This window comes from Dendrobium catenatum, unplaced genomic scaffold (assembly GCF_001605985.2).
Source record: "Dendrobium catenatum unplaced genomic scaffold, ASM160598v2 fragScaff_scaffold_665, whole genome shotgun sequence".
Lineage (NCBI taxonomy): Eukaryota > Viridiplantae > Streptophyta > Magnoliopsida > Asparagales > Orchidaceae > Dendrobium > Dendrobium catenatum.
Genome location: NW_021319127.1, coordinates 5,729,386 through 5,749,309, shown reverse-complemented (window position 1 = coordinate 5,749,309; position 19,924 = coordinate 5,729,386). Strand labels below are relative to the sequence as shown.

Here is a 19,924-nt window from a genome sequence, read left to right as displayed (position 1 = left end):
GAAGGAGATAGCAAAAGTCTCTGTCGAGATCAGTGTCACACGAAAAAAACGAGTAGAAACAAAAGGGGCAACGTAGCAGAATAGGTTGGTTGCTAAACCTGATACGGACAAAATAGCCAGCGTGCGAGCAGTCAGCCCGTAGGATGACTTACACCTTGACAATATCAGAGTCAGTTGGGGTGGAATTCAGACACTATGACATTGTTACTAATTACATCCAAAGATTTCTCACAATAATGCTTCCCAAAGAGATAATTTTCCTACTGCCATGACCCATCATCATTATAAAAATATGTGAATATTATCATGCACTTATATCTTTTCAGTATTCAGCTGGAATAAAGCATAAATTACAATTTCCATTATTTGCTATACAAGACTTAACGTTCACAAGACCTTGGGGGTTAGAAAAAATGAAAATCTACCTATAAACATAAACAATAATAATATAATATTTTTATTATTATTATTATTATTATTATTATTCATTATTATTATTATAAGAACTAAGAAAAGAATAATAGTAATAAATTAAAACTAACCAAATTATTCTGATTTTTTCAGCCAATGAGGACTCAGACGCTCTAGAACACTCCGTTCTCCAGTTAGGTGCTCAACCAGCCCTTCAGAACAAATAGGGTAAATGGAGCTTTGGTTAACATTTAAAAAGCTGAAAATCTTGAAAATTTTGTTAAGTACTCGGGCATCATGCTTTCACATTATGAGATAAAAAACTTTAAATTTAGAGAAAATACCCATAAATGGTATTTTTCATCATGGAAAAAAAAACTCACAATGCTTCTCAAAATTATCATTGGTCTGCCACCTTACACAATTAAATAATTGGATACTATATTAAAAAAAAATGTTAAATGCATAAATTTTACTTCAAAATAATGGTATTTTATTTAAGAATTTAATCATATGTACTCTTTCCCCACTACCATCAAGTTAGAGAATACTCCACATTTCCCATTTCCTCTCAACTCTCACCAAACTTCAAGCCGTTTAAGTATTTTAATCCTGATAAGGAAATAATGAAATAATTCAAAGTTACATTTATATATACAAAAAGGAGTTCTGTTGTTTAACTTGGTCTGCTCTCCATTTCCACTTTCTATCCAATTTTATTCGCCATCTCTTTTTATCTATTACCCACTTCTTCTCTCGCACTCTTCGAGTTTGATCTAGCATGCTATTGCATGGTAGCAGCCAATTCCAAGGGCCTAGCGATAGCCAGAAGCAAATTTAGAGAAGCTGAAATATTATTTTATATATTGTAAAGGAAGGTTGTTAATGTGATTCTCATCAATGTGCTCAACTCAACTAGTGAGAAGAGTCGTTTCATCCTTGAGGGCTACCATTAGTAAACTTTGCACCAAGACATGTTCTCCTAGGTACCGATATAGCCCTAAAGAATGCTTGCACACAACTCAGCTGCAACTTTTTCTGAACTCAGTTTTCTTAAATATTTTTTATTAATTTTTTTATATCCAATTAATTTAGTATTTTAAGTTGCATTTTAGGTCCCAATTTTGCAATCATATATTGTTGACTCCAAGACAGCATATGGCACATATGTGTCTCACTATTGATTTGATGATAACAAACTTTATATAATGTCTTCTAATGATTTGCCTAGTACTTGCTCACAGGTTGATCTATTTCTAGCAACCGTCAAGATGATGATATGTTTCCACCAAGCAACTTGGAAGGTTGTTCAGTTGGGAAGGGCTTAAGTGTTCAAGGCAAAAAAACTCAACTGAAAAATCAAAATCCCTAAACTACATAGTATTTAGGTAAATTTCATTAGATATTTGCAAGAGGAAGTTCCCTGGTGTATGCTTTTTGCTGATGATATTCTTCTTGTTAATAAGACTAAAGAGGGAGTTGAAAAACTTGAATTATGGCGGTTAACTTTAGAGTTTAAAGGTTTTCGTTTGAATAGATCTAAAATCGAATATATTGAGTGCAATTTTAGTAGTAATAGATCTAATGGGAATTGTGAATTTAGGTGATCAAGTAATTAAAAATAGTACACATTTTAGATTTCTCGGATCTATTGTTAAAAGTGATGGTGAAATAAATGGAGATATTATCAGTTGAATTCAGTTGGATTGTTGTAGTAGAGGAATGCATCGGGCCTGTTGTGTGATAGAAAAGTAACACTCAAACTTAAGGAAAAATTCAACAAGATGGTAGTAAGACCTACAATGCTTTATAGCATAGAATGTTGGCCATAAAAATATAAGCATAAGATTAAGGCTTCGTTTGGGTCAACTTTCTTACTGCTTTTTAAAGCAACTTTTTAGTACATAAATTTTAATTTTTGTACTAAAAAATTATTTTAAGAAGCAATAAAAAAGTCGTCCCAAACGAAGCCTAAGATAAGTGTTGCAGAGATGAGGATGCTCAGGTGGATGAGAGACTTTGCTCTCAGAGATAGAATGTGAAACGAGTATATATATGTGAAAAGGTTGTAGTAGCTGCAGTGGTAGATATGATAAAGAAAGCGTTGCCTTAGATGGTTTGGTCACATAAAATGTCAACCTTCCGATGACCTGATTAGGATAGTATGTATTAGATTTGTCCTATGTTAAGAAAGGTAGAGGTAAACCTAAAAGGATTTGGTTAGAAAGTATTAGAAATGTTCTTTTCTTTTTAGATTTATATGAGAATTTGACTCTCATAATACGACACAATGGAGAAAAAAAATTATGTAGCCAACTCCACGTTGTGGGATAAAGGCTTGATGTTGTTATTGGTATAAGATCTATATGGCTGATATTGAGAATAAATTAGATAAAAATATTAAGATTCTTCGGTGGGATAGGAGAGACTATGAATTCAGCTGTTTGAATTCCGTTATGAAGAGCATAATATTGTTTATGATATTACACTTTATTGTCCTTATCTAATGTTGTAGCAAATAAGAAAATTAGGAATGATGAATGATTTGTTGATCAGTTTAGGAACACCTAATAAATATTAGGGAAGCCATTTTATCAGCTTTTCTTATTCAAAATAGAATAATTTTCAAGATGACTAAAAAACCAAATTGAGATTTGAGAATAGCACTTGTGTAACCTTTAGTTATTTAAAAGTGTTCGGGGTGTTTAACAAATTTTTATTGCCTGAACAGATGAAGAGAAAATAGAATCTATGATTGTTGACTATTAATTTATTGGATATGGTGAGCATTAAACTAGTCACAAATTTGTTGTTTTAAAAAATGTCATCTTATATTCAGATAGTATAATTGAGTAAAAAAATGAATAATTCTTTAAAGATACCTTTCCTCCTAAAAGTAACATAATTAGTCCTCCCAAATATTCTTTAAGTGAGTTAGCAGTGCTCTATTCATATCTTTTGGATGATCAACCGATTATGTTTTAAGGAAGCCATTAATTCTACTAATGCTTCATTTTGGAGATTAGCAATCAATAAAGAAATAGATTATCTTATACTTAATAATTGGTTGATCTTCCTTTTTGTGATAAGACAATTACTATTAATTTTATTTTTAGGAAATAAAAATAAAACTTGATGGATTCATAGGTAAATTAAAAGTTAGATTAGTGGTGAGGGGCTTCACACAAAAGAGAGACCAACTAACTTGACACATATTGACGGGTTACTCATATTTCATTGATAGTCTTTGATTGCATTGAACTTCATTCATTTTAAATTAATATTTATTAATAGTGACTTAGATAAAAAGGTTTATCATTCCTCGTAAAAAAAATTAAGTGTAAGTCAAGTCTCTTTGGGGTTTAAAAGGCTCAAAAAATGGCATCTTAAGTTTAATTATATCATGGTGTCTAATGGATTTGTGATTAATGATGCAGATTGATGTGTCTACTCTAATTTTGATTCGGATAATCATGGTGTGAATGTAATATGCCTTAATGTGGGTGACTTTCTTATTTGTACTACTGATTCAAGTACCATTAATGAATTCAAAGTCTTATGATCATCTCATTTTGACATGAGTGGGTTTAGAAACCTCTTAGCAAATATGCCTTTGTGGTAGCGACCAATTCCACCAGTTTTACTTCATTTTGATTGCCAAGTTACAATTACAAAGGCTAATAACAAACTTATTTTGTAAGGACTGACGAACTTGGCAGATCTCAGAAACAATCACGAGGAAAGAAATTATGTGGAAAATACATTAAGGGGAATAGGACATAAGCCTATTACAAAATTAATAGAGATATTAATCCACCTTATGTGAAAGTTGTTCCCAAAAAGTAGGTTCATAACAGTAACAAGAAGTTTCCAATCAACTTGGCCAGGCACTATAATTTTATTATGTAAATTTGTCCATTCCTATTGTATTTGATGGTATATAGCTGCAATGAAAGTCAAGATATGCACTTACTGATCTCCATATTCCTTGATTTTGGACGGTTTGTTAAGTTGCACTGCACAGTTGGAGTCGCCCATATGACTGGAAAAGGGCAGCTTCTTATGAAAGCTAAGACAAGCTTCTTAAAGCAATCATGAATCAAGGATTGGCAAAAGGCCAATGTGTTAATCGAGTTGAACAACTATCTTTAAGAATGCTATGTGAGTGATAAGAATTTTACTCGCATTAACAGAGTGAGGTTCACAACAAACATGGTTCATCAAGTTCTTCTGAATAACTTCTTATTAATTTAATGCATTAGTTCATGGTCAAAAAGACACTAATGCTTCTGCTTTTCAGTTAATTAAGTAATTTATTTAAAATATTTCAGTGATTGTGAACTTTATTCAAAATAAAGGAATTTCATTTTAACAAGTTTAACATTTAATTTGATTTAGTCTTTCACAACTCCAATGAAATTAAAGAATATTTCTCCACATTTCCTATTTATTCTCCATTCTCACCTAACTTAGAGCCATTGCCCATTGAGTATTTTACGCCTGATAATGATATGAGGAATTAATGTTAAATTACATTTATACATCCAACAAGGACTTTAACGTATTACTTATTTTCCTCACTATTTTCACTATATACCCGCTTTGACTAGTTTTTTTCATGCGTTGCTCCCTTCTTTCACACACTTTGAGTTCGACCTAGCAAGCTATTGCTTGGTAGAAGCCAGTTCCACGAGGCAAGCAATCGCTAGAAGCTTCAGGAAGATACTCATCACTAGGCCACGAAGCCGTGTAGTTCTGCTCTTCTTTGATCTTCAAATTTGGATTCACTACTGCTATTTATTCTTTCAGTGATCTACCAAAAGCTAATTTAGAGAAGTTGAATAAATATTTTATATAATATACATGATTCTCACCAGCAAGCGCACGACATGTGACAAGAGTCATTTCATCCAGGTGAGTAATATCTATTGACATCTGAACCACGATACATTCTCTGAAGGGTAGAAATACCATAAAGAAACTGATTTAACACATACTAGCAAGCCTTAAGATTTCTAAACTAAATTTTCGTATATATATTTTACTAATATTTTGAAAACATATCTACCAAGAAATTTTTAAATTTGAGTATTCACAATTTGAACAATAATTGCTTCACAAATATGAGTTTCATCATACAAAATAATGTCATGATAAACCAAACCTTGAATAAATGCAAGGAAAGCAAACATAGAACTAAATCAGAAAGATGATGTACCATTGGTGTAATGGCGGCAGTCATGCTTGCCAACTATCAATTGAGTGGACCAGCCTTCACTGAAATTGTTAGCCAGTTCAACTCCATCGACATTAGAAAATCCAACAAACCAACACCTTATCTTAGGTATCCTTCTTAGAGACCTTTTCAAAACCACTCCTAAAACAATGGACGGTAAGTTTAAGGTACCAAAAAATAAAGAAAATCAAATATGAAATACGCATATCAAAGGCATTAGCTTTTAATGTTTTTAAACTTTCTTCTATGGCAACCAAGAGATTCATAAGGAAAATTTCAAATAGTTAGGATAAACGCTAATGATGACGATGTGACAACAGTTGAAAACAAACATTACGTTATAAGACAAACAGAGCATAAAGCAGGAAAGAAACGGAAGGAATAAGATTTTTGCAGGAATGCTTTAAAATGAAATTGTTAGACAATAACTACATAAACAAACTATATCAAGTACCGATTATGTACATTATAATGGATTTGTTTGTGAGACCAACAGTAAGAGATCTATCACTCCTGCATGAAATTAAATACTAAAACAGATGGCTTCGCATCCAAAAGTAACCACAAAAGTACCAGTGAAAAAAAATATAACAAATTGCCAAGGAAAGCAACCAAATTTCATTCATGCTCTTAAAATTTTTAGGTTATTCTAAGGAAACACTTAACTCATTAAATTAATGTCAGTTCCCTACCATACATGCTCTTCAGGCTTAACCATCACTTTTTCTATCATTCTAGAACATGGACCATAGATGGCACAATGATTTAGAGGCCACAAGAAACATAGAAACTAAGGGTCCGTCAGAGGCAATCGCAATTGCAACTATCTATAAAAGTTGGAGTAGAAGAGGTTTGGGATTTTTTTATTTTTTATTTTTATTGGTTAGAAAATATTAGAAATGATCTTTCTTTATTTTTTATTGTTAAACAAGCAGTATACTAGGTATAAAGGGGTGTTCTTCAAGATCAAACTCCTCAATACCAACCTTCATTTTAGTCATCACTGCCTTTTTGCTACAACAGTTGATACATTATTGTTTGTTGTCTCTCTTATAAAGCCTATATCAATGGTACGACTCACAACCACCTTTATCAGTGGTAAGGAGGCCACATCTTCTCTGTGAGAACCAGACCTGGCAAGTTCAACAGAACCAGCCTATTCTTTCAGCGAGCGACCAATTCTGCAGGTAGTAGATCCAGACGGACCGAACGAACCACGTGCGTGTGAGGAACCTTCCAAACGGGGTCGGATCAGGATTCTGAGTGGATAATCGGTACGGGAGTGTAAGTTTGTATTTTTTTCTCATTTTTGCTGTAAATCCTTCTGTACTTTAAACCTAAGAAATAAGTTTATAGTTCAATTAAGTACAAAGGAAGAAATTGAAGTAGAAAGAGGATGGAGTTTGGTTCTTAAAAGTTCTTTTAAAACTTAAAAAGAAGTGTAAGTGATTTCAATTTACTATATGTTTATGCTCAAATTTAGAAGAAAAAATTATAAGACTTTCTTTCCTTTGATGGAAAGAAACATTTTGTAAATTTTCTATAAGACGAAATTCGGACATGAGAAATATTAATGGGTAAAAGTCCCATTTCAACGAAGAAGAAAAGATTTGAATTATTGAGGTAACAAAATTTATTTAATAATATTTAAGTTTTAATTATATTAGACTGTAATCATAAATATTGATTTGAGAAATAAGAAGCATGCAAATATATATGTATTGAGATGATGTTCTATGTGTTTGAAGTTTCTCTTAGGGATATCATATCAAGTCATCATTATTAAGTAGACATTTAATTTTTATGAAGTTGATTAGTGATAATTAATGAAATTAATGTCATTTGGAATAGTGGAAGATTTTTATAGTTGAACTGAGGTGACTGTTGAATGTCTAATTTAATAAAATTAAAGATTTGAAAGGATTTGAAGTGAAAAAGCGAATTAAGTGGATAATTATAGTTGTTTTACAACAATTATATTTATTTTATTTCTCATGTCAGTTTTAATATCATATCATGTATATTTAATTATTTAATTATTTTCCATAAATATTGTCATGTCCAAAATGATGAAAGAGCAGTAAATAAGGTATAATGAAAAAGGAATATATAAATATATCCATGCATGTGTAAAATGTATATATAATTGTTAAGAAATGAAATAAACAAATTAACTAATAATATGTAAAAGAAAGAATAATGAAAAAGGAAAAGAGTGCATGCATGCAAATTATAGGAGTTCACCCCCTTATGGTACTGACCGAGGACGTAACAAGCACATCAAATAAAAATGAAAATGGTTGTACTGTTATTGGTACAATTAGACGATGCTCTTATACTAATTAAAAAAAGGATTAAATGTCAAATGAAAAAGAACGAAAGAAATAGTAAAAGAAATGAATTTATTGAAAAAGCTAACTATGATGATATATTGCACATAAAATGTTATATATGTTCAATTGAAAAAGAAATGATTAAAATATGCATGAGCATTTTATATATTCTTTAATGTTATATATCAATGGTGATTATCCACTGAGATTACTATGTAAACTCAAACTGTAATACTAATTTTTTAGGTAAGTATCATGATAAGTAGAAATAGCTAAAAAGATGAATACGTCTACAGAAGACGACAATCAAATGAAAGCATATAAAATATGGATTATGTAAATGTTCAAATGTGAAATTGTGTTAGTTGCTCTTCAGTTTTTATATGGAATGTAGATAAAAAAACTGTTTTAGAATTTAAAAGAAACATTTTAACCGTACGACTGTTCGTTCCCACCTCGTTAATTCAAGTCTCCGGGCCAGGTCGTGACAATCTCTCCTAGACATTAGCAAGTTCAACTATCATTGTGGAGCTTAGATTGATTGGACTAGTTAGACACTTTTCTTGGCATGGTGATGGGCCCTCAAAATTGGTCCAAGTGCTCGACACCACCAACAAATGCTCTCTTTGTATGACATAATTGTTCTAGCATATTCCCTATTGCCTCTCTCACAAGGGATACAAGGAACTATTACCAAAATTATGCAATAAAATAAAATAACAAAAAAGAATATACTAAAATACCCCATTGACGAAGTAAAGAACTCCATTAGGGCCTATCACACGAAGCAATGCAAGGCTGAGAAGAGTAGGGATGAGTGGAAACTTCCCTGTGATCCTGCCTACAGAGAAATGAAGAAGAAACATGAAGCAAAATAGGAGTCTCTTTTGATCGCCTAGATGATGTAAGCATCACTAGAGAATCAATTCAAAGTAACTCTTCTAAGTAGGTCGGGCTTTATATTTGCTCCAGACAGATCCCCTCCATGGATTGTTTAGACCATCCATTCAAGAAAAGCCACCCCAACTAATGGATCACATAACCTTAACAAAAATGTCTAGATCAGCAGAACGATGCATTCATAGCCAAATTCAAGGACTATCGGAACACTACGCAAGCCTAATCAATACAAAAGCTAATTGTGAGAGTCAATAATATTGAACCAATCAACCAAATACAAGTGGTCACTTTTTGAAGGCAGCGCCACTTAACATTTATGGTCGTACCATTTGATCCGATCAATGCTATGCCAAAAGTCAAACTAAGATTGTAGCATCTATTTATGTCTTAAAATGTAAAATTAACTAAAGTTTATAAAACATGATATCAAAAACCTGCTTTATATAACCTAAATTGTAGTAGTAAGACCGACCTCATCGAGTTCACCTACCTCCGGCTCCAAATTGACTAGAATATATATTTCCCCCAAATAATGGGATTGGTCCAACGGTAATCCCTTGTTATCACTAAACATGATAAACTATGAACCAATTAGAAACCCTAATAATAAATCTCCAACAAGCTCATCCATACAAGAGAAACAATCTGCCAACACTAACTCTCATGCACAACATGAAGATGTCCAAGCGAGCCAGTCAACTCTTTAATTAGAGCAGCTAAATGATGTCAAATTCTTTAGGGAGTCAACATTTCACCATCGAGAGCAGAGCCCAAAGCTCAGTGTTGTCTTTAGTCCCTTGGCCTAGGCCCTTAATGGCAATGCCTCTCTACTACAATTTTAAAAGACAAATTCATTTCTTATGGATAAAAATATATGAAAAGCAAAAACAATATACAAAAATATTTCAATTGTTTCTCAATTGTCACTAATTTGCTCTTCCGCATAAGAATTTTTAAGGGCATCAAACTAAGGTTAACTAAAGCTCACAAAGGAGCTAATGTCATACCAATGACATTCAGAATACTGGTGTTGGTAAGAATTGATTTAAATTATTTAATTTGGTTAGTTATACCTAAGATGTGCCCCTGAACCACAAAACAATATCACAAGTAAGACAATCATGTTCTCAATAGCAATGTTTATGAGTCTATGAATTGTTTAATACATCTAAAAAGGCATAGAAATCCTCTCTCTCCAAGTCAAAGCACAAATGACTTAAACTATTTAGATTGGGTTCCATCAATAGATCCAAAATGCTAGAATCATAAGACCGTGATAGATTTTATCATCATTAACTCCATCTCGTCTGAGCACAAAAAGCGGCAGTTAACATTAAAAATGTATGAGCAACAAGTTTAACTATAATATATGAAGCTGTCAATAGTATAAGTCAATGAGCCGCACAAATCAAGGGTTCTTCCAAAATCAAAAGTGACAATTAATTAGCAGGGTTTATATGCATAAAAAAGCCTTCAAACTAAGAATATAAAATTCTCAAAGAGGACAAGACCTTGGAGATCCACAGCTTAATTGGACTTCAAAAAGTGCTCTAGTCCAATTTACCCGAACTAGGAACAGTACTTAGAGCTTGAAATAATGATTCCTTCATGTTGTCAAAAATATTAAATTAATAAATATTTATGGATGTCCACAGTTCACAGAAAATGGAGGCATAATGAATAGATTCCAGTTTCTTGGTTCATTGCCTTAAATACGGTCAAAACCAATTAGAGATTTCAACTCAATAGATAGAGTTGATAAAAATAAACAACACATAAGATGATGTGTTATTGTTGAAACAATCCTTACTCCATGGCCTACACTTTATCATACTATGAATAAAAGCTATGAAGAATACTATTTCATCTACAAGAATCTAACAATCTGTGAATAAAATTTTCTATCTACAAAAATTCAGAAAAATTTGTGGACAACATTTTTCTATTCTCAATGTGAAGTTAATTCTAGATTCAAAAATTAAAGACTGGTTTTCAAATTTATTCTTTCCTAGATAATTGTTTATACAGTTATTTATGTACAACTCTTATCATCTTATTAGTACAAACTAAAAAATTAAAATTTGATCATTAAATTTCTAATTTTTATTCTCCTTTGCTCCAATTCTAATTTTGAATATGGTATGAAAAACAGAAGGTCATACTCCTTATGAGGTTGATGGGCCTTTCAATATAGAATCTCTCCTCTAGGCCAGCAAGCCCTTCAAAACACTAAAAGCCAATCTTCATCCAACATTCAAGGCAAAAAAAATGTAAAGAAACACCTAGGAAAGAAGATGGTCGCAAACTCTATGAAGAAGCTTGTGGACAAGAAGTCAGCAAATCCAATGCTAGAAATCATCATCATCATCAACAACAACAACATCAAGCTTGTCCCACATTATGGGGCCGGCTACATGAATCATTTTTTTCCATTGTGCCCTATTAGGATTTAAATTCCCATTTAAATGTAACAAAGAAATGTCCTTTCTAATATTTTCTAACCAAGTATTTTTAGGTCTACCTCTACCTTTCTTAACATAAGTCAAATCTAATACATCTACTTTCCTAACTGGGTTATCGGAAGGCCGCCATTTTATGTGACCAAACCATTTAAGACGAGTCTCTCTAATATTATCTTCCATTGGAGCTACTCCAACATTTTCAAATATATGCAAATTTAATATCATGTCTCTGAAAGTAAAGCCACTCATCCACCTGAGCCTCCTCATCTCTGCAACACTTAACTTAATATTATGCTCTTTTTAATGGTTAACATTCTGCATCATAAAGCAATGCTGCTCTAACGACCAACTTATAGAATTTTCCCTTAAGTTTGAGGGGGACTTTTCTATCACACAACAAGCCCGATGCATTCCTCCACTTCAGCCATCCAACTTTAATTCTAATAATATCATCCCCACCTATTTCACCATCACTCTAAACAATAGACCCAAGATATCGAAAATTTGTACTCTTATTAATGACTTGATCACCAAAAGTCACAATCTCCACACTAGATCTATTCTTACTAAAATTACACTATATATTAAGTTTTAGCTCTACTCAAACGAAATCCTTTAAACTCTAAAGTTGACCTCCATAATTCAAGTTTACCATCAACTGACTCTCTATTCTTATCGACAAGAAGAACATCATCAGCAAAAAGCATACACCAAGGTAAAACCTCTTGCAAAGGTCTAGTGAGAACATCCATGAATAAAGCAAAAATATATGGACTGATCATAGAATCTCTCCTCTAGGCCAGCAAGCCCTTCAAAACACTAAAAGCCAATCTTCATCCAACATTCAAGGCAAAAAAAATGTAAAGAAACACCTAGGAAAGAAGATGGTCGCAAACTCTATGAAGAAGCTTGTGGACAAGAAGTCCGCAAATCCAATGCTAGAAATCATCATCAACAACAACAACAACATCAAGCTTGCCCCACATTATGGGGCCGGCTATATGAATCATTTTTTTTCCATTGTGCCCTATTAGGATTTAAATTCCCATTTAAATGTAACAAAGAAATGTTGTTTCTAATATTTTCTAACCAAGTATTTTTAGGTCTACCTCTACCTTTCTTAACAAAAGTCAAATCTAATACATCTACTTTCCTAACTGGGTCATCGGAAGGCCGTCGTTTTATGTGACCAAACCATTTAAGACGAGTCTCTCTAATATTATCTTCCATTGGAGCTACTCCAATAGGGGGACTTTTCTATCACACAACAAGCCCGATGCATTCCTCCACTTCAGCCATCCAACTTTAATTCTAATAATAATATCCCCACCTATTTCACCATCACTCTAAACAATAGACCCAATATATCGAAAATTTGTACTCTTATTAATGACTTGATCACCAAAAGTCATAATCTCCACACTAGATCTATTCTTACTAAAATTACACTATATATTCAGTTTTAGCTCTACTCAAACGAAATCATTTAAACTCTAAGGTTGACCTCCATAATTCAAGTTTACCATCAACTGCCTCTCTATTCTTATCGACAAGAAGAACATCATCAGCAAAAAGCATACACCAAGGTAAAGCTTCTTGCAAAGGTCTAGTGAGAACATCCATGAATAAAGCAAAAATATATGGGCTTAAGACTGATCCTTTATGTAATCCCATTGAAATAGGAAAATACTTGGTCAAACCACGTTGTGTTCTGCTAGATATCAACTTCAAAATAAAATACTAAAAACCAAAAAAAGAAAATCTATAATGAAAAATTGGACTGGAAACTTTCAAAGAGAACAAACAAACAAGATAAATCGCAATAGCCATCTTCTACTATTTCAAGCATCTAGATAGCAAACCAAATATTCTCTAGTAAAAGCTTATTTTGGAACACCACCGAAAAAATCTTAGTTGCTAAAAAAAGGTGAATTTTAAATGTCACTATTACAAACAAGAAAAAAAAGTTTAACACTTATTAGACTCGAGCATCAGAACATATGGAATGAGATAAAATTATCTTTCATAGTTCTAGTCATGCCATACAAATTAAAATTTTCGGATTGCTGAGGCACCATTATAAAAAATGGTCTAAATACGTTGCCATTTTTTAAAAAGATCTGACATATGACTATGCCTCCATTGTCTAACATAGATTTCAACTTATTATCAATTAACAAACTCACTAATGACAAAAATTGCATTGCTAATTTATCATCTAATCTATCCGTTTTGAGACTTGAATTCTAAGATAACATTTAGTAATGCAAAGATGTGTTATAAAATCTACCTTTTAAAAAATGATCCTCAAATAAAGTAGAGCTCAAACAATAGTTTGTGTCCACCAAAACCGTCATTCCAAATTCCAAACACACTTTAAATAACAATAAAAATGTTTGACTAGCATTATCACTAGGACACTCAAACTTTACTTGTTTTGGAAATAAATTTCGTATCTATCCACAAGAAGAATATCATCAGCAAAAAGCATACACCAAGGTACATCCTCTTGCAAATGTCTAGTAATAAAATCCATGACTAAAGCAAAAAAATATGGGCTTAAGGCTGATCCTTGATGTAATCCAACCGAAATAGGAAAATACTGGGTCAAACCACCTTGTGTTTGAACACAAGCAATAGCTCATGCATACATATCTTTAATGATTTAAATATAAGCATTATTAACTCCTTTCATTTCAAGAACTCTCCATAGCACTTCTCTTGGAACTTTATCACATGCTTTCTCTAAATCAATAAATATCATATGTAGATCCTCCTTATTCTCTCTATATTTCTCCATCAAACCTCTCAATAAATATACAGCTTCCATAGTAGACCTACCTAGCATGAATCCAAATTGATTTTGAGAAACATTAGTATCACGCCGCAACCTACTCTCCATAACTCACTCCCATAGTATTAAAGTATGACACATTAACTTAATTCCTCTATAATTCGTACAATCTTGTGCATCATCTTTATTCTTAAAAATAGGAATCAACACACTCATCCTCCACTCATCTGGCATCTTTTTAGTCTTCAAAATAGTATTAAAAAGTTTAGTAAGTCAAGAAATTCCTTCATCTCCTAAGCATTTCCACATCACTATTGGAATATCAACAAGTCCGATAGCTTTTCCACCCTTCATTTTTTTTAAAGCCTCTCTAACTTCGATTTTACTAATATGCCGAAAAAAATAAAATCTTTATTTTCATTTAAAGTGCTAAGGTCACTAAAGTCAATCGTATTCGCAAAATATTCATTAAAAAGTTTAGCAAAATATCTCAGCCACCTTTGTCGAATATCATCTTCAAAGAAAAGTACTTTTTGATATTCATCCTTACTACACTTCACTTGAACTAAATCATTGCTACTCCTATCTCTTTGTTTGGCTAACTTAGACATATATCTCACGAAAAAGCTAGTTAGATGCAATAGATATTTAAAACCAACTATAAAGCAGACAAGAAGAGTACACAAAGCCAAATATGAAGCATATAGAATAGTACACAAAGCAAAATATGAAGCATATAGAATAGTACACAAAAACATACGATACTGACTATCAAGAAACTATCTCACATTTCCAACTAAACATAATTCAAGTTGTGCTCTTTCATGCAACAAATTTGTATTATTCTCTATATCAACTTGACATTAAGAATGTTCTTTTTAATAAGGGCCTTGATGAGCAAGTGCGCATAGAGAACCCATCATTATTGAAAAACCAAAGAAATAATATGATATGCAAACTCTAAAAAGTTTTATATAGCCTCAAATAATTCACTCGTGTTTGATTCGGTGGATTCTTTAAATATGTTTAAAAGTGTGTACATTTAGTATAAAGCTGATCACACTTTCTGTATGAAGCACTCACATAAATGGAAAAAAATTGATTTTGATTGTACATATAAATGATATTATATTGGCAGATGACTTGAGAAAGAGCTAACCAGATTAAAAGGGTTTCTAATAAGAGAAATTGAGATAAGAGTTAAAAATTTTAAAATACTTCATTGTATGGAAATGGCACAATAAAAATAGATATTCTTATTTCTCAAATGAAGTATATTCTTTATCTACTAAAAAAAATGGTAATATTTGAATATAACCCAGTAAAAACTCTAATAAACCCAACAAATTTGGGATTACCATTAGTAGCATGCCAATTGATAAAGGTAAGTATCAACACCTTGTGGGAAAACTTATCTACCTCTCTCACACCCTTCATCATATGAATTCCTTGTTAGTATTCTAAGCCAACACATGCATAACCCTACCAAAGACCACATAGAAAATGTTAACCACATTCTCAAGTACCTGATGTTGACACCAAGAAAAGATTTGTTACATAAAGTCGTCCCTTTCATAGTGTTGATTATTATACTTATAAATGGGTTGGAGATGTGTTATACTAAAGATTCGCCTTTGGTTATTATACTTATGAACATGGAAAAAATATCACATATAAAAATAAGAAATAATTTATGGCCTCAATAAACATTTAAAGCTAAATACAAGGCAGTGGTATTTTGTATTTTCCAAGGAATATAATTAAAGAAACCTAATATAACAAAACTATCAAGTAAAAAAATCATTAAAATAGTATTATGGCAACCACATTGTCACAAGTCCTGCAAAAACTCTACTCCATCACAACAGGACTAAATAATATTGAGATGGACAAACTATGCATCCAATAGAAAAATAAAAAATGAACTAGCCCAACTAAATTATATTCTGATAAACTCTCAAACTATAAATATCCTCACCAAGGCCTTGCCAAAAATGATTTTTGATAATCTAAACAATAATGTCGAGATGATCAATATATTCAACCCAGCTCAAGGAGGAGCATTAATATAATCCTAAATCCATGAACAGCACTTTTTCATATATAACAATCCAGCAATTCATGACGAACAGCTTTCCATCTACAATAATCTAGCAATCTGTGGACAACATTCCATTCACAACAATCCTTGAGAGCAACTGATGTGATACATGCATGAAGTTACAAAAGATTAACAAGAGAATTTATTAAAAGTTAACCATCATAAAGTTATGCATCAAATCAAAGTAAGTTGTTAAAATCTGCAGTGTTCCACTTGCTTAGGCAAAGAAATACATGAAGATTGACCAAGACACTCTCAATCAAATACAAAGGAGAATGTAATGTAATAGCTTATAACACAAATCCAAAATTTAATATTGAGATGTTCACCTTCAGGATTTACACTCTCTACGTTTCTAGGCATAGCGGTGGAAGGTCTTCCACACTAAAAGTGAGAAGACCACTACGAAGGACGAGGTTGTTGGGAAGGTAGCCGGAGTTGGAGGAGGCAAGGAGTGTCCGATGAGGAGCAACGGGGTTCTTGGTCGTTGAAGCTCGATGGTCTCGGCGAGACAATACACGATGCGGTTGACGTAGCGTTCTACTGTGCCGTCATACTCCTAATCTGGTTCGTAGAAGGGCGAGAGTAGGATGTCGATCTCACCTTGGGCGTTGTAAGCAAAGTCGTGATCAACTTCTAGATCCGCCATGCATTCTTGTTGGGAGATGAAGGAGCACCAATGGAGAGAAGAGGGAGAGGAGAACTGGAAGTGGCGGTTTGGGAGGGGGATGGGCTTGGCCGTGAGCTAGAGGGAAAGGGAGGAGGTGGGCCGTGAAGGTGGAGGGGTTGGGGCTCGGGCGGTGGGCTAGGTAGAGGGAGGGAATAAACTTGAATTTAATTTCAGGTTTCCAATAAAAGAAGAGATTAATTTCAAATTTGAAATTAGGCTAGGAGGGAAGGGGGATTAATGGTGTATTAATGGGAGAGAGAGAGAGAGAGGGTAGAGTGGCCGGCCATATAGGGAGGAGAAAGGGGCTTGGGAATTAAGTGCGGCCCAAAGCATATTAATTAAATTCTAATCAAATCTGATTTTAATTTCAGATTTGATTAAATTTAAAATAACTTCCTAATTTGGTTTATAATGAGAGGAAAATGTTTGAATTTCAAAATAGATTTAAATTCCCTTAAATGACTTTCCTAAATAGAGAAAGACTAATTAGGAAAGTAATTTAATCTAGGGGAATTTGAATTTCAAAGGGGTTGGGTCAGGGGAGAGTTGGTGGCAAGGTGGGAGGCCAAGGGGCGGCGGGTTGGAACCGGCGGGCTGGCAGCCGGCATTGGGAGCTGGGAGGCCCGCCGGTGTCTAGGCCGGCCAAGGGAGGCCGGCGGTGGAGCTATTGTGGCGGTGGGGGGATCGAGAGGGTGGTGAGGCTTCGGTTAGGTAGGGGAAGCAGAAGATGGGGGTAGGGGAACAGGAAAAATTTAGAGAGCTGCAAACCTCAAGTACCACCTCCTCAAGAACTCACAAAGAGATCTTGGGAATCTCACGACTCACAAAGAGATCAACAATAAAAAAATTTTATTCACCAACATTATCCAATACAATAGAGGAGGCCATAATATATAGGCTTAAGGAAACAAAAAAGTACAATGACGCAAATGCCCTTGGGGCTACAACTCAAGACAATTAAAAGAAAGAGTACAATCGGGAATATCAATTAATACATAACATCAAAATAAAACTAAGCTCGTGAAAAGGTTGGAGTAGCTCCAGTAGAAGATAAGATTAGAGAGGGTAGCCTTAGATGGTTTGGTCACATAAAACGGCGGCCTTACAATGACCCGGTTAGGAGAGTAGAGGTATTAGATTTGACTTATGTTAAGAAAGGTAGAAGTAGACCTAAAAAGTCTTGGTTAGAATATATTAGGAATGACCTTTCTTTATTAGATTTAAACGAGAATTTGACCTTTAATAGGACACAATGGAGAAAAAGGATTCATGTAGCCGACTCCACATAGTGGGATAAAGGCTTGATGTTGTTGATGTTTTGTATCAAAATAAAACTAAGCATCAAAATAAAGGTTGTGGATCGCGGCCATCGATCTGCGCCTCCTACGCTGATATACTCGTCGAAAACGTATGTCGATGTCCTCATCATTCTCCCCATGTGGGAGAAACCTCGACCTCGTCGAGTAAGTGTCTGTAGAGCTCTCGTACAGCTCTAGGAGATCCGGGTCCAAACTCTGTAGCTCCTCTCGATCAATCCATGTGTCCTCTGTTTACGGTGTTCCTTTTCAATGAACAAGGTACCTTCGGCGCCCTCCTTCGTTTGTGTAAATAATCTCATCATCTAGGATTGCTTCGATATTCTCCGCATTGGGAAAATCAAGCAAATTGGGGGCAGTGGAGGAAGGCTAGGAATCTAACCAGGTGGGGTCACACAAGGCTCATTACAGAGTAGATTCTTGGGGTTAAATTCATGACCCTCGAAGGCTACTAGATCTTCTATATTAAAGGTTGGATTTATGTTAAAACCTCTTGGGAGGTTCAGCACATAAGCATTACTGTTAACCTTTGAAATTATCTTAAAAGGTCCGGCGCTTCTTGCATGCAACTTCTTTACGGAGTCAGGAGGAAAACGCTCCGGGAGGATTCGTACCATCACAAAGTCTCCAACTTTGAATTCCTTAAACCTTCTTTTCTTCTCAGCAATAAGTTTATAATTGGTGTTACTTTGTTCAATTTTCTTTTTAATCTCTGTATGTAACTCCTGAAGATGGGATGCAAATGCATATGCAGACTCTGATGTTCTACCCCTAGGACTCATGGAAACTAGATCAATGGGTTGTTTAGGTTGGTATCCGTACACAATCTCAGCAGGACTTAGACTAGTGGTTCGATTGACAAAGTTATTATAAGCAAATTCCGTGATGGGAAGCTTAGAATCCCAATCCCTATGGTTTTCACCTACCAAAGTCCTTAAGAGGTTTCCTAAGCTCCTGTTAACAACCACGATTTGACTATCAATTTGGGGGCGGAAGACTGTAGAAAACTAAAGTTTCGTTCCCATCTTGTGCCACAGAGTCTTCCAAAAGTAACTTGTAAACTTATCATCTTTATTGGAAACGATGGTTTTCGGTAGGCCATGAAGTCTAACTATTTCTTCAAAATAAAGCTTAGCGATCCGCGAGGCATCAAACGTTTTAGAACATGGGAGGAAATGGGACATTTTTGAGAACCAGTCAACGACCACACAGACGGAATCGTGCTTCCTAACAGTCTTAGGCAAACCAAGGACGAAATCCATACTTACATCCTGCCAAGGGAAATTGGGTACTGGGAGTGGAGAGTAGAGTCCCATATTCTGCTCGCATTGTTTGACCAACTGGCAGGTATAACATCTCCTTATAAGTTTACTGACGTCACGCTTAAGGCTGGGCCAATAGAATCGATTTTCGAATGCGGCAATAGTCTTGGATTGTCCAAAGTGGCCAGTTAAACCTTCTGCATGTAATTCCCAGACAAGGTATTCACGAAGAGACGTTTGGGGAATACAGAGCTTTTAAGCCTTAAATAGGTACCCATCTTCTACTAAGAAATCATCGATTGTACGCTCACGTCCGAAAGTTAAAAGGGAATAAGTCTCACTAAAATAAGGGTAGTCTATATAGTCCTCTTTAAGATGCTCGAATCCAATCACTTCAGTTCTCATTTCTTGGGTTATCAACATCCGACGGCTTAGGGTG

The 19,924-nt window shown here is 34.0% G+C and overlaps 1 protein-coding gene across 1 annotated transcript in view; it reads right to left on the bottom strand.

Moving 5' to 3' along the window:
- Positions 1-468: 468 nt before the first annotated feature.
- Positions 469-19,924, bottom strand: part of LOC110099314 — a 36,657-nt gene continuing 17,201 nt past the window's right edge. The window contains exons 3-4 of the mRNA XM_028695696.1: positions 5,630-5,788; positions 469-623 (exon numbers count right to left, since the gene is read on the bottom strand). Coding sequence (XP_028551529.1) covers positions 547-623; positions 5,630-5,788 — 236 coding nt within the window. The 3' untranslated portion in view covers positions 469-546. The remainder of the gene's footprint in view (positions 624-5,629; positions 5,789-19,924) is intronic.